This window comes from Giraffa tippelskirchi, chromosome 3, assembly GCF_054371585.1.
Source record: "Giraffa tippelskirchi isolate mGirTip1 chromosome 3, T2T-mGirTip1v1.2.pri, whole genome shotgun sequence".
Lineage (NCBI taxonomy): Eukaryota > Metazoa > Chordata > Mammalia > Artiodactyla > Giraffidae > Giraffa > Giraffa tippelskirchi.
The window spans coordinates 117,406,121-117,419,522 of NC_137277.1; the positions used below are offsets into that span (position 1 = coordinate 117,406,121).

Here is a 13,402-nt window from a genome sequence, read left to right on the forward strand (position 1 = left end):
TCTCCAAATTTATATTATCAAAAAATGAAAACATTGTTCCATTTCTGTTTAACAATATGGATGAGTAGGAAACCCTACATATTGTGAGTATTTTTCTGGAGTATTACAATTTGGAATTATATACGTTCTGTTCTACAATCGGTTTTGAGGTTCAGTGATTTTCAGTATTGGCTGCTCATTGGAATCATTCAGCTTGCTTTAATAAAAATACTGATATGTGGGTTCCGCCCCCAGAGAATCTGATTTTATTGATATGGGAGATGGACTGAGCAGAGGGATTTTTTTAAGGTTCCCTTGGTGACTTTAACATGTAGCCAATTCAAGAACTGCTGTTTATATCTGTATGGTTTATATAGTTTGTATTTGTAATGTTTAAAAGCAGTGTCATGGATCAAAAAGTTAAATAGCTTGGAAACATAAAATTCGAATAACCTTACATAAAGCAGTTAACATTTTCATGTGACTCTCTGCAACGCCCCAAATGGAAACCTTAGCAATGAACTCTAATGAGAGTTCTTGTAACTGTAACTTGTAAGTGTAAGTCTCTTTCAAACACAAAATATGATACAATTTAGGGGAGAAAACTTAAAAATCCATTGCACTGATACTCAGTACTGATTGTTAACCTTTTGTAATCATGGAGAATTGCCTGGGTACAATGTAATACTAAGCCAAATGGTCTATTTCTCTGATCCAGATTGCTCTTTCTTATATTCTTCTATTCTAAAAATTTAAACAATATTTTAAATAATGCAAGCAACACATGGCAAGGAATAAATAAAACTACTGTTACCTAGAGTATTAGTTTTAGAGGAGTTTGTTTTAATTTCCAAAATGAAGTAACTATCTAAATAGTTCAGTATCAGATACAATATCTTCAAGGGTTAATTAAATTCCAATATCCTAACATGTTGCTTGATTGAGGTGTGTATAATGCTACATTAGAACTTTTGTAATTTTAGACCAATTTTTAAATCTGAAGTTAGGTATATAGCACAGGCAAAAGGATATATTATGAAACACAGTACTCAACACAGTGACACAGTTAAATTCTGAGTAATCATTACCAGACAGGCAGGAATGGAGGCAGGATGGAAGAGGGGGAGGGGAATATTCTCTCTCCCTCTCTCTCTCTATCTGTATGCATATATTTATTAGGCTATATCTAATACACACATATTAGACCTTTGTGAAATTGGAGAAATCATTTAAACTCTTAAGCTTTACTTCTCATTTACTTAAATGCATGTAATAATACTTCTTAGGAATGTTATGAAGATTGAGTGTGATCATGTTTATGAAAATCCTTACCCAGTAGGTGGCCTGGATCTTCAATATGTGATCATTACCTGATTTTCTTAATTAAACCTAAATCACTTTTGTTTTCATAATATTATTTAAATCTGAATTTTGTAAAATGCAATTTGCAGTAAAGAGTAGCAATGGCCACCAAACAGCTTCTCCTCTCCCTTAGTAAATTTATTTTACCAATCTCAATCATTTTAACACTTCACTATCCATCTCTAACATGGCTGAGAAAAAAAAAAGTTGATCTAAGTATGTGAAAAGAAAATATATCTTAAGTTGTGCATTGACATCAATACTCTCATTCTTTTATGTACTTGAATTTACATCTTGATGCTTCGACCTTGCTAACTCAGTGTGTTTCATAGATCAAAGATGATATTATCACTTAGAGAACTTGTTAGAATTCTAGATCTACTCAACCACAATTTCCATTTTGGCAAAATTCCCAACTAATTAATATATACACACATTAGTGTTTAAGAAGCAATGGAGTAGATTATAAACAGTTGGATATTAGTCATGAAAAATTTTAAATATCTGATCTAAACTTTGCATAAATTCTTATTGTGTAAATTTTTATTCTGGATCCTATGGACACCGTTAGATTTTTTGTAAAGAACAGCAAATCAGGAGTCAGTCAAAACACACTTTTTTTTTTTTTATTGGCTGTGTCATTTAGTGGTAGTGAAAATGCATCAAGTTCTTAAACTTCTTAGAATATCTGTCTTATCATTTGTAAAATGAAGGGCTAGTTAATACATTTCCTGATACTCAATGAGGTTATTTAGAGGTTCAGATGAGCTGGCACTTTAACAATTTTTAAGGTCTTTACTTAGGCACTATTTAATCTATACATTTAGATCAGCTGACCATAGGTAAATTTTGAATAAGAACTAAGGAAGGAAGACAAGATGGCAACCACACAGTTTGGTTAATAACTATTTCTTTACGGCTGCTACTTTATAGCAAAAATAGAAGATGGCTTAGGCAAGGAGTATCTTAAAGAGAAGGATAGTTTTCAATAATCTTGATCTTTATTTTTATTGACTGATTTGTGTTGAGTGGATGGTCCAGTCAGTTGCTTTGTAATTAGCTCACAATGAAATATTAGTCAGAATTTGCCTTCAATTTTTCCTAGGAATGCTTCTCAGTTAACAACAGACTTGAGGTCCTAGGAAATATCATGTCCCCTGGATTGACACGGCAGTGAGGACACCATGAGGGATATCTTTATGGAAGCCAACAATGCAAATTCTGGTTCTTTCCATTACAGATAAAAAGACTTGTGGTCCTCATGAATTCCAGTGTAAAAACAACAACTGTATTCCAGATCACTGGCGGTGTGATAGCCAAAATGACTGCAGTGATAATTCAGATGAAGAAAACTGTAGTAAGTAACTCTTGCTTGAGAACATTGCAAGCTTGACAGCCTATTCAATAAGCAGGATAGCAATTTTTAGTTTAGTTAAGATATGAATTTGAACCTGTCTGTCTTGCAGCTCACATTTTTATACATATATTCACAATTGAGCAAGAATATTCAGACTAAATTGACCTGAATCTCAAATGGTAGAATTATTGAAATGGCTCATCCTGGGAGTTATTTTCTTACAGTTATCAGAATTGGTATGAAAGTATCATGAGGTTTAATGCAACCCATTAGTATGCAATGAAAGGAACCCTTGATGCAAGTTCATAGAAAGAGCTGAATGATGTGAAGACCGTACAAAACATATCATTCTTTAACTGATGGTATTCATTTTATTTCAGTCTCAAATCCATTTACACTACAAATTCACCCATGAGCATCTTTCAGTGAAATATCATTTATTCTCTCTGGAGTGGTGAACACCATATGTATTCAGGATGCTTTTCTCTGAAAATAGAATAAAGCAATTTTCATCATCTGCCTTCTGCATTTTTATGTAATAAGTTTAAAAAACATTAATTAGCCAGCAATTTTATTTTCAAAAAAGCATGACAGTGTGCAAAATTGTGACAGTATCTCTATCTTCTAGCATTCATTTCTGAATGTATTTCTTACCAGCACTTTCTTATACTGCTGTTTAAACAAAAAGACAATATAATCATGTTCAAAGTAAGACAATAATAAAATTCCATTATTAAATATTAACATTCTACTACTTCCCAAAAGAATTTTATAACAATAATATCTATTCTTATACGTTGGACTTAGAGCATTCATTTCCCACGATGCAGGAGACAAAATAGGAATTGTTATATCAAAATATTGGGGTATATTATATAAAAGCATACAATTAGTGGAATCACAGCCTTAATAAACCACTTGGATATTCAGTTTGCGAAATATCAACTAATGGTTTGAGTCACTTTCAAAACTTAATCTGACTAGTATTGGAGGATCAGGGATCTTAAGTATGAAATCTCTGGATAATTATGATTATGAAATACTTTGAATATAGAAACCTTTATTACTTCATCTTCATATAAGTATCTCCCAACTGATTATACTCTTAAGAAAGGTAAAGTGCATTGCAGAGATTTATTAGAGTGTCCTAGATTTCTTTAATCATTAATTTTTAAAAAAGTTATAAGCAGGTCTCAGATTCTGTACAGTGATTAAAATAAAGATCTAATGGGGGCGATGGTGGTAAGGCTAGAGGAATGATTTCAAAAAAGAAACAATTATGTATGTACTTTTTATTTATTTTAATTTCATTTCAGAGCTTAAATATACAGATTAACTACTCAGCTTAGTTTTGGAAAATTTAATGTTAATTATCAATATTATGTGAGCTTCCCTGATAGCTCAGTTGGTAAAGAATCCACCTGCAATGCAGGAGACCCTGGTTCGATTCCTGGGTTGGGAAGATCCACTGGGGAATGGATAGATTACCCACTCCAGTATTCTTGGACTTCCCTTGTGGCTCAGCTGATAAAGAGTCTGCCTGCAATGCGGAAGACCTGGGTTCAATCCCTGGGTTAGGAAGATACCCTGGAAAATGGAAAGGCTACCCTCTCCAGTATTCTGGCCTGGAGAATTCCATGGACTGTATAGTCCATAGGGTCACAAAGAGTCTTACACTACTGAGTGACTTTCACTTTCATAAATAATATACCTGAGAGGAAGCATCTGTGACTGAAGGATATTGAAAACAAGAGAAGGAGGTGGAAAGGCAACATGGAGACTCACATCTTGGAAGACATTTATTCAAGTGGTAATTTAAATGGTGTGAGAAGTTAGGTTGCTGTTTTAATGAGACAGAAAGAAGAAGAATGAAGAGCTGAGATAGATGGCTTCTGAGTCTCCTGGGGTTTCCTAAGTGGCCAAATATCATTTTGCTGACATCTCCTAAAAGTCATCTTTTGATGCAAGAAAGCTAGGAGAAGGAACAATTGCATCTCACTTGTCACCATGGAAACTTAGTGATAAATCACTTAGCCACAGAGCCCTTAAGAAAAAGCAAGGAAATAGACTGCAGTATCAAGCATTGCAGTATAAAATACCCAATTATGTGTGGATCTCTTTTAGTTCCTACTAAGACAAGCAATATTGATGAATTTGCCAAGAAACGATGTCAGTGAATGAGAATGAAGCATATTATAGTTGTGACATGGAAGAATAGAAGGTATATACAGAATAAACATCAGAGTAGATAGCATGTTAAACATGGAAGAATGTTTAAGAGTAAGGATCAAGGGCTGTAGACCATTAAGTGGTGTTTGAATATACCATCTTGACTAGGCCAGAAAAATGGAAAGATTTAAGCATTGGAAATGCCACCAGTTCTACATAGACAGAAGCTGAGTCTCTGAAGAATGAGAAGAAAATACAATATATCTATAGGGAGCACCAAGAGATCAGTCCTGTAGAAATCAGCCTTAGAAAAAAATACTGTTGCTGTATTAATATGCTTGCAAGATGTTTCCAATGTCTTATTATATATTGAAACTATTAAAATAATATGTATATAATTACAACAAAACAATTATCATTACATACACATGATATAATATGTATTGTAATTATGACTACATATTATATACATCTCATAATTTTATTTATAGTTATATATAGATGACAACAGTATACTTAAGAGAGCAAGTGGTATATGGTTTTCATGTTTTCTAAATGTCATTATTCAAAGATATGCATTTTAGTGCACTTTTTCCATTTATTGTTAGCTTTTATTAAGCAGTGAAACATACCAGAGATAGTAAGTCAGTCTTACACAATAGCAACATGTTTTTTTTATGGGCCCACATACTATTATGCAAAATTCACTCACATTTGATTATCTCATTTATTTATTTATCATATGTATCTGAGTTCCTATTTAAATGTCTGGAGATGGTTGAAGAAGTAGAACTATGTCCCATGATCTGCACAGTGCCTGATACATATTTATAATATTAGCAATTTACTATAAAATTTGCTTTTGGGCTTCTTTGTTTATGAATCTCTTATAATGAATTAACTTTTTTAATTGAGTTGGAAATATTCCAGGCATAGATATGGAAAGAGTTGGAATAGCAGCAGAGCAATTAACTGCCAGCTATGTTTTAGTTTAATACGCCTTCTAATTTTTTATATCTGCACAGGATAATTAGCCCATTGTCATTTCATCATCTGATGATGATCATTTCCCTTGTTAAGTGTTCAGCAGGGACATTTTACTTCAGTAATGATTTCTGCTCTTAAAAATAAGAAAATTTCATTGTTATTGAAGTCATTTAGTAATCTGGAGCAAAGGTTTGGAAATATTTAAGAAATCTCAACATCTGTACTATTTTCATCAGCAGCAAATATATATGGTATGTCTGTCTTCTAAGTAACTGATGTACAAAATAAAATTATTTCATAACTTTACATTATTAAAAAGTAACTGGCACTCCAATGGATTTTAAAGTACCAAATAATTTGATCAACTAGATAGAGGTTTATATTGGAAGACAAGCTGCAACTGCCTTATTTGAATTTCTAGTACTTTCACACTGAATTTATATCAGAAGATTATTTGTATAGCATGACAGTTATACTAATTGTATTCTGAAAATTCTCCTCAGATGCTCACACTCACACTGATATAACTTTTGAACTTATCACCAAGAGTTTATAATAATATATTGAGTGGAGAAATTGGAGTCTGGAAGCTTTTATTCTTTGCCACTAACTCTATGGCTTTGAAAGTTGCTTTTATTTTATGACTAGAGCTTTTGTGCAAGACGTCTCCTATAGCTCCTTTCAATTCCAAGGCAGGATGTTTATGCCTTCACTACTATCAAAGGGTGTGACCAGTTTATATGATACCCCTATTTTTTATCCTTATTATAGAATCCAGATCAGCCTTCTGAAACATACCCTGTAAAGGCTTCTTCGCTGTCAGTCTAGCTTGTTTGGATAAGATTTATGAAAAACCTGGTTAATCGTTCATGTATGGGATTCCCTATCTACTTTAGATTTCAGGAATAGGTAATATCAGACCAAGGCAGTGAAGGAAGAACATTTTAGAAATATTAGGGAAAATGCCACATTCAAATTTTCCTTCCAAATGGGTTATGTTCCAGGTATAGTCATTTTTTGGTTCTTTTTCACAAGAGAAATGCTATCATGCCAAGTTCTAAAAATTCATCTTTTACTTTATCCCGAAAAGATTAAAAGCAAGGTAAATGATAAGAGAATACAATAACTTAGGATCTTCTCTAATAACAAAATTACATTCTCCTCAAGAGAGAATTTCTTTTTGAGAGAACTAGTGGCAAAAGATTCAAAGGCATTTATGAGAGTTAGAAACACATTAGCTACCCCATTCCTTGATGATATTTGTGTATGTATAAATAATTTAGGATTATTATTTCTGGCATTTTTTTAAAAACATGGTAGCACATACAGAATTTCCATTTGTACTGAAAAATGCTTTTCCAAGCAAGTCTCTCAGTTCCTTAACTCCACTATTGGAACCGAATAATTAAAAATGTTAAAGCAAGATCATTGAAAAAGCAAGAGAGTTCCAGAAAAACATCTATTTCTGCTTTATTGAGTATGCCAAAGCCTTTGACTGTGTGGATCACAATAAACTGTGGAAATATCTGAAAGTGATGGAAATACTAGACCACCTGACCTGCCTCTTGAGAAACCTGTATGCAGGTTAGGAAGCAACAGTTAGAACTGGACATGGAACAACAGACTGGCTCCAAATAGGAAAAGGAGTACGCCAAGGCTGCATATTGTCACCCTGCTTATTTAACTTATATGCAGAGTACATCATGAGAAATGCTGGGCTGGAGGAAGCATAATCTGGAATCAAGACTGCCAGGAGAAATATCAATAACCTCAGATATGCAGATGACACCACCCTTATGGCAGAAAGTGAAGAGGAACTAAAAAGCCTCTTGATGAAAGTGAAAGAGGAGAGTGAAAAAGTTGGCTTAAAGCTCAACATTCAGAAAACTAAGATCATGGCGTCTGGTCCCATCACTTCATGGGAAATAGATGGGGAAACAGTGGCTGACTTTATATTTGGGGGCTCCAAAATCACTGCAGATGATGATTACAGCCATGAAATTAAAAGACACTTGCTCCTTGGAAGATAAGTTATCTGAAAAAAAATTAAAATACGCTTACTCCTTGGAAGGAAGGTTATGACCAACCTTGATAGCATATTGAAAAGCAGAGACATTACTCTGCCAACAAAGGTCTGTCTAGTCAAGGCTATGGTTTTTCCAGTAGTCATGTATGGATGTGAGAGTTGGACGGTGAAGAAAGCTGAGCGCTGAAGAATTGATGCTTTTGAACTGTGGTGTGGAGAAGACTCTTGAGAGTCCCTTGGACTGCAAGAAGATCCAACCAGTCCATCCTAAAGGAGATCAGTCCTGGGTGTTCACTGGAAGGACTGATGCTGAAGCCGAAACTTTGGCCACCTCATGCGAAGAGTTGACTCATTGGAAAAGACCCTAATGCTGGGTAGGATTGGGGGCAGGAGGAGAAAGGGACGACAGAGGATGAGATGGCTGAATGGCATCACTGACTCGATGGACATGGGTTTGGGTAGACTCCGGGAGTTGGTGATGGACAGAGAGGCCTGGCGTGCTGTGATTCATGGGGTCACAAAGAGTTGGACACGACTGAGTGACTGGGCTGAACTGAACTGATATGTGAATATAGTACAAAGACAAAAAGACAAACTGTTCTTGTCATGCTGTCTAAACAAAGGAGTATTTAAATATGAGGGAGACCCTCCACTTAGTGGCTCTTTTTCATTCTATTGATAAGCATCTTATCTTATTCATAGCCAGAAGTTCACATTTTTAAAATAAATTCCCAGAGCAGAACAAAATGCTCGCTACATATTACATTTTTCAAAGTTCTTCCAGTGTTCTCAGAAAGGATATTTATATAGAAATTGTAGGAGCCTTCATGATATCAAACATTCAGATGTTACCCTATAGCGAGAAACCGAGTGATTGTATAGAACGTTATTTAAATACAGGCTGAATTATGCACAATCTTTATGTAGAAATTATGCTTCATATGAATATTCCTTAAATTTTATTTATTTTGCCTATTTCTGTTTTACCTGAACAAGAATATTATTGTGTGTGAGGCAGGACAGCTGTAAATACAGTTAATGAGGGGGGAATGAGGGTCTCTCATCATGCCAGATATCAGTTCTGTTTAGAGAATCAAAACCAAGCAAGAGGTGATGGCCAGCAGTTATACTGATTACTTGTTAGGGACAAATTTCTGCCCTCTTACCTCATTGTCCAGATGAAACATATCCCACATAGGAGTTGAGCCAAATAACAAGTCACAATATTTGGCTTAGGTCCTATATGGAACATGGTGAAGCATAATTAAATTAACAGTTAGCAAATTATCTGAAATGGCAGGTAAATGAGGTAAGGCATAAGCAAACAATTGCATAAATAAATAGGCATTTTTCAAAAAAGAATCTCCTTCGGCCTCTTCAATCCTTACCCACCCAATCATGTCCAATAATAGCCCCATGTATCCTTTTAGTTCTAGGAGCTCTGAATTTTCCAGGGACAGTACTGAAGAATTAGAAAGTCATTAGAATCCATAATAAAAAGTCATGAACCAAAGTTTAGACTCTTCAGTTAAAAAATAGTCCTGTGTACCCATACGGAGTAACAAAATGTCTTACATCCTTTAAGTAAATGCATAATATGATTTAGAATTTCAACTGGAAAAATTGTTGTTTTACTTTAATATGTAGATTTTTATGCCTTTTCTTTTATTTTGCTGCTGCATTTTCACTAAACAGTAAGATATATATCTTTTGAATTTTTTTCAATTTGTCTCTGATGCCACTTTCTATTCATGACTTTAAAAATAAATTTGAAAAAACATTATATTATATACCATAGATGCTTCATGAATTTTTTTTTCTAAACAATTTATTGGTTCTGCCTGGCTAACTTCTTTTTTCTTAATGCTGCCTCACGTCATATGTCATATAAATTTTAGAATGAAGTTGCATGTAATAGAATAACCTTGTGCTATTTTTCTGTCCCCAGAGCCACAGACCTGTACACTGAAAGATTTTCTCTGTGCCAACGGGGACTGTGTTTCTTCAAGGTTTTGGTGTGATGGAGATTTTGATTGTGCAGATGGCTCGGATGAGGTAGGCATCTTTGAGAAATCAAACAAAAATAAAGTGGTTCCTTGAAATTGCATTCATAATTATTATTCCATGCAAGGAGTGTGACAGGGACAGCTCTGAATGCGCTTTGCTCCTGACACTCGAAGATATGTATTATATCTATGCTCTGTGCTGCACACATCCAGCACAGGGAATAGCTCTTGTGCTACTATTGACAGTTAATTTTATAGTCTGTTTTACCTCAAGTAGTGAATGGCTGGATTGGGAATAAGATGTTTGGAAACCCTATTCCCTATAGCTGATGTCTTTGCCATCTGTGAATTTGTTCATAAATTTGCTGCAGTATTTATAGTCAAGACTAATATTTTTATGCATTTTAAACAGTTTCTTTTCCCCAGTCTCTTTCTTCAGTAGATATAGTCTTACAGACTTAGATGTGGTTCATCAATTTTTATGAAACCGCAGATTTAGCTTTGCTTAGATGATGACTCACAATCCATTTATAATAAGTTCTATGTACACGCAGTTAAGTGAAGAAGTTTAGAATTTCTCTGGATAATTCTGTAATCTGAGATTGTGCTAACATTTATAAACCTTCACACAATTCATTATTTATGCATCTATGTATTTGGGTTTCCGATATTAATTACTCCATGATGCTTTAAAAATAATACATGACACACAGTTATAGTCACTTTACATGGTTTTCTCAGTTAGTGATTTCTCATGTTACTATCAGGAATGCAGCACTTGTACAATCAAGTCCAGCCACAGAAGGGAAAATGAGGTCTCTGGTCCTCAGTGGCCACCATGGCTCCTCCTGACACACAATGATTGCCTAGACTTCTGCTATTCTGATTGACATGAATATGTACACAGCCTCAAAAAGGGCCTCCCACTGATTATAGACTTGGGAAGAATCTTCCCAGCTGCTCTGAAGGTTTCTGTGTTTCAATCCAGCTTCGTTAGGTATCCACTGATTACCTACCTCTTCAGAAGACCCTGCAGGTCTCTAGTTATAGAACCCACACAAACTAGATATTCCCCAGCCTACAGGGAGTCTTATCAAGATTGGACAATTCTTCTCCATTCTCTCACTATTTTGGAGAAGTCCCCCTAATCAGGTACAAGTCTAGATTTTGGAACCTAATCCACTTTATTTCTCACCTGAAGGTCTGAAAGCTTAAAACTTGAGGCTGCAAAGGTCTCTTAGGAGAAGGTGAAAAATACTATTTCTGTTCACTGGGCTAGTAATGAAACAAGTCAAAACAAAATTTTTAAAAATCTACAGAAAAGTTAAAGTCTTACATATTTACTTAGTATCTATATTTATTCAAAAATTTTATTAAATGTTTCACAGTCAGGAAAATATATTTCATATGAATTCATCCATACCATTAAAATGTTTTGTCTTTGTTTTCTTTAAAAAAAAAATGTCCCATCAGCACCATGTAATTGTGAAACATCAAAAGATGGAGATATATTACTGAAGGCTTGTGATTTCATCTTGCATGTTTTTCACTAGATGTCCAACATACACAAACAAAATTAAACACTTATTTTTTCAAAATTTTATTCATGTGAAAGTAGACATTCTTATCCATGCTGTTTTTCTCATGCTATAAGTTCATGGATGCAGTTCTTGGTGGCTGAATATATCTCCACTATCCAGATATTTTTATGCTAATGTCCCCAGGAAATCAAATTAACTGTCTTAAGGTAGTCTTTCTCTACATTTACAGACTATTGATACTGTCTATATGTAATTAAGTGGCTAACATTACAAGCAGTTGATTTCTGTTTCCTTTCTAAAATCCAGAATGACGGGTTGCATTGTCAACAAACAAAAATGAGCTGAATAGATGGCTAGAAAGCATAATTACATATAGGATATTCTTATACTGGGAACAAAAGAGAAAATTGTAAGGATTACTTTTTGTATAAATGTTAACTGAATTAGTTTGTTAATTTGCAGCCAAAACAATAAAGAAACCAAAAACTTGGATCAATGTAATTGTGTATCAGGTTAGTGGCAAACACAGATAAGAATTATTTTAAGTGAATTTAAAATATATTTGATCTCTGCATCCAGCATAACATATGTAAGGACAAAAAAAAATGCAAAAGAATCTTAAATTATATTCATACATGTGTTTTTTAAATAACATTAGTTTTGCTAATTTGAAATCCATGTCTTAGAGAGTACAATAGTTCCAATGCAAAATTATTTTAATATTACTAAGACTCAAAATCTTTAAGTAAAATAAAGGAGATATGAATGTAGAAAAAAAACCCTGTAATTAAATTCAAAAGTATCAACTTGAGATCTTGGTGTATTTTTCTCTTTTTAAAAATATATGTTTTTAGCTCTGCCACTGAAAAATCCTAAAACCAATGACATCCCAGCTTTAAAGACTATCTCTAGCATTCATATCATGACCTCTAACTACATTACCCAATTAACAGAATCAAAACTCCTTTGAGAAATGTTTAATTCTAGATCTGTGAAAGGAAATTGACAAAATGAGTCACTAACATCTTGTCAAGCCAGAAAACAAGACTACTGGGATAGTGTCCAAAATACATAGGAGCAAAATTTCAGGGTTTTCTACATACAAAAGTGAGGATTTGAGCCTAAGAAATAAAAAAAATTACCGTAAATGTATTGAAATATAATAATGTATACAAATATATGAGTTGATAATAATATTTAAACAAAAAGCTCAATTGTTACTTTGGAGGTTTCTAAGTAACTTTCCTAGTATTTACTCAGCCAAAGTCAGAATGTGAAACATTCTATAGAGCAAATGACCTGTTTTTTCCAGGTAGTAAATGGCATTCAAAAAAAGGAGGAGAATGGAAAAGAGTTATACATTAAGAGAAACTCAAATCAAATTCAATGTATAGAGTCATCTTTTAGATTTTTCTTTTACCAAACAGGATTTTTCTACAGTTGAGAAAATTAGGAAATTTTAAAGTGGATTGGGAATAATTTTAAAATTTTTCTATTAATTCCATGATAGTTTTAATTTTTTGAAGCTATTGTCATTATGTTAAAGTTCAAAATATAAATAAACTGGAAGAGAGCCTTATGAAACACGAATAGCTAAATGTGGATAATTGTTAAATATGCATGATGAGCACATGGGTTTTATTATTCTATTCTCTCTGTTTTTCTGTGTGTTTTATGATGTCTAAGATAATGATTAAAAACCCCACAAATATAGACACAGACACATACATCAACTATATGCAATATATTATAAATCAAAATCTTCTGATGGTAGAAAAAGTATATAGAAGTATTACCTTCTGTGTTATTGTCAATACAAATAGAACAGTGTCACTGATTATTGAGCTCTTTTACTTAAATTAGCCCTATTGCTGAGAAAAACATTAATTCTACAAAATATACTGAGCCGTTATCATAATCATTGCATGATATTAGATTCTTGATTCATAGACACTATTTCTATCCTGTGTATACG

At 33.6% G+C, this 13,402-nt stretch overlaps 1 protein-coding gene across 1 annotated transcript in view; it reads left to right on the plus strand.

The window, feature by feature from the left end:
• Window positions 1-13,402, plus strand: part of LRP1B (LDL receptor related protein 1B) — a 2,070,111-nt gene that overhangs the window by 1,885,069 nt on the left and 171,640 nt on the right. Inside the window, exons 67-68 of the mRNA XM_081584839.1 lie at window positions 2,582-2,698; window positions 9,829-9,935. Of these exons, the coding sequence (XP_081440965.1) occupies window positions 2,582-2,698; window positions 9,829-9,935 (224 nt within the window). The remainder of the gene's footprint in view (window positions 1-2,581; window positions 2,699-9,828; window positions 9,936-13,402) is intronic.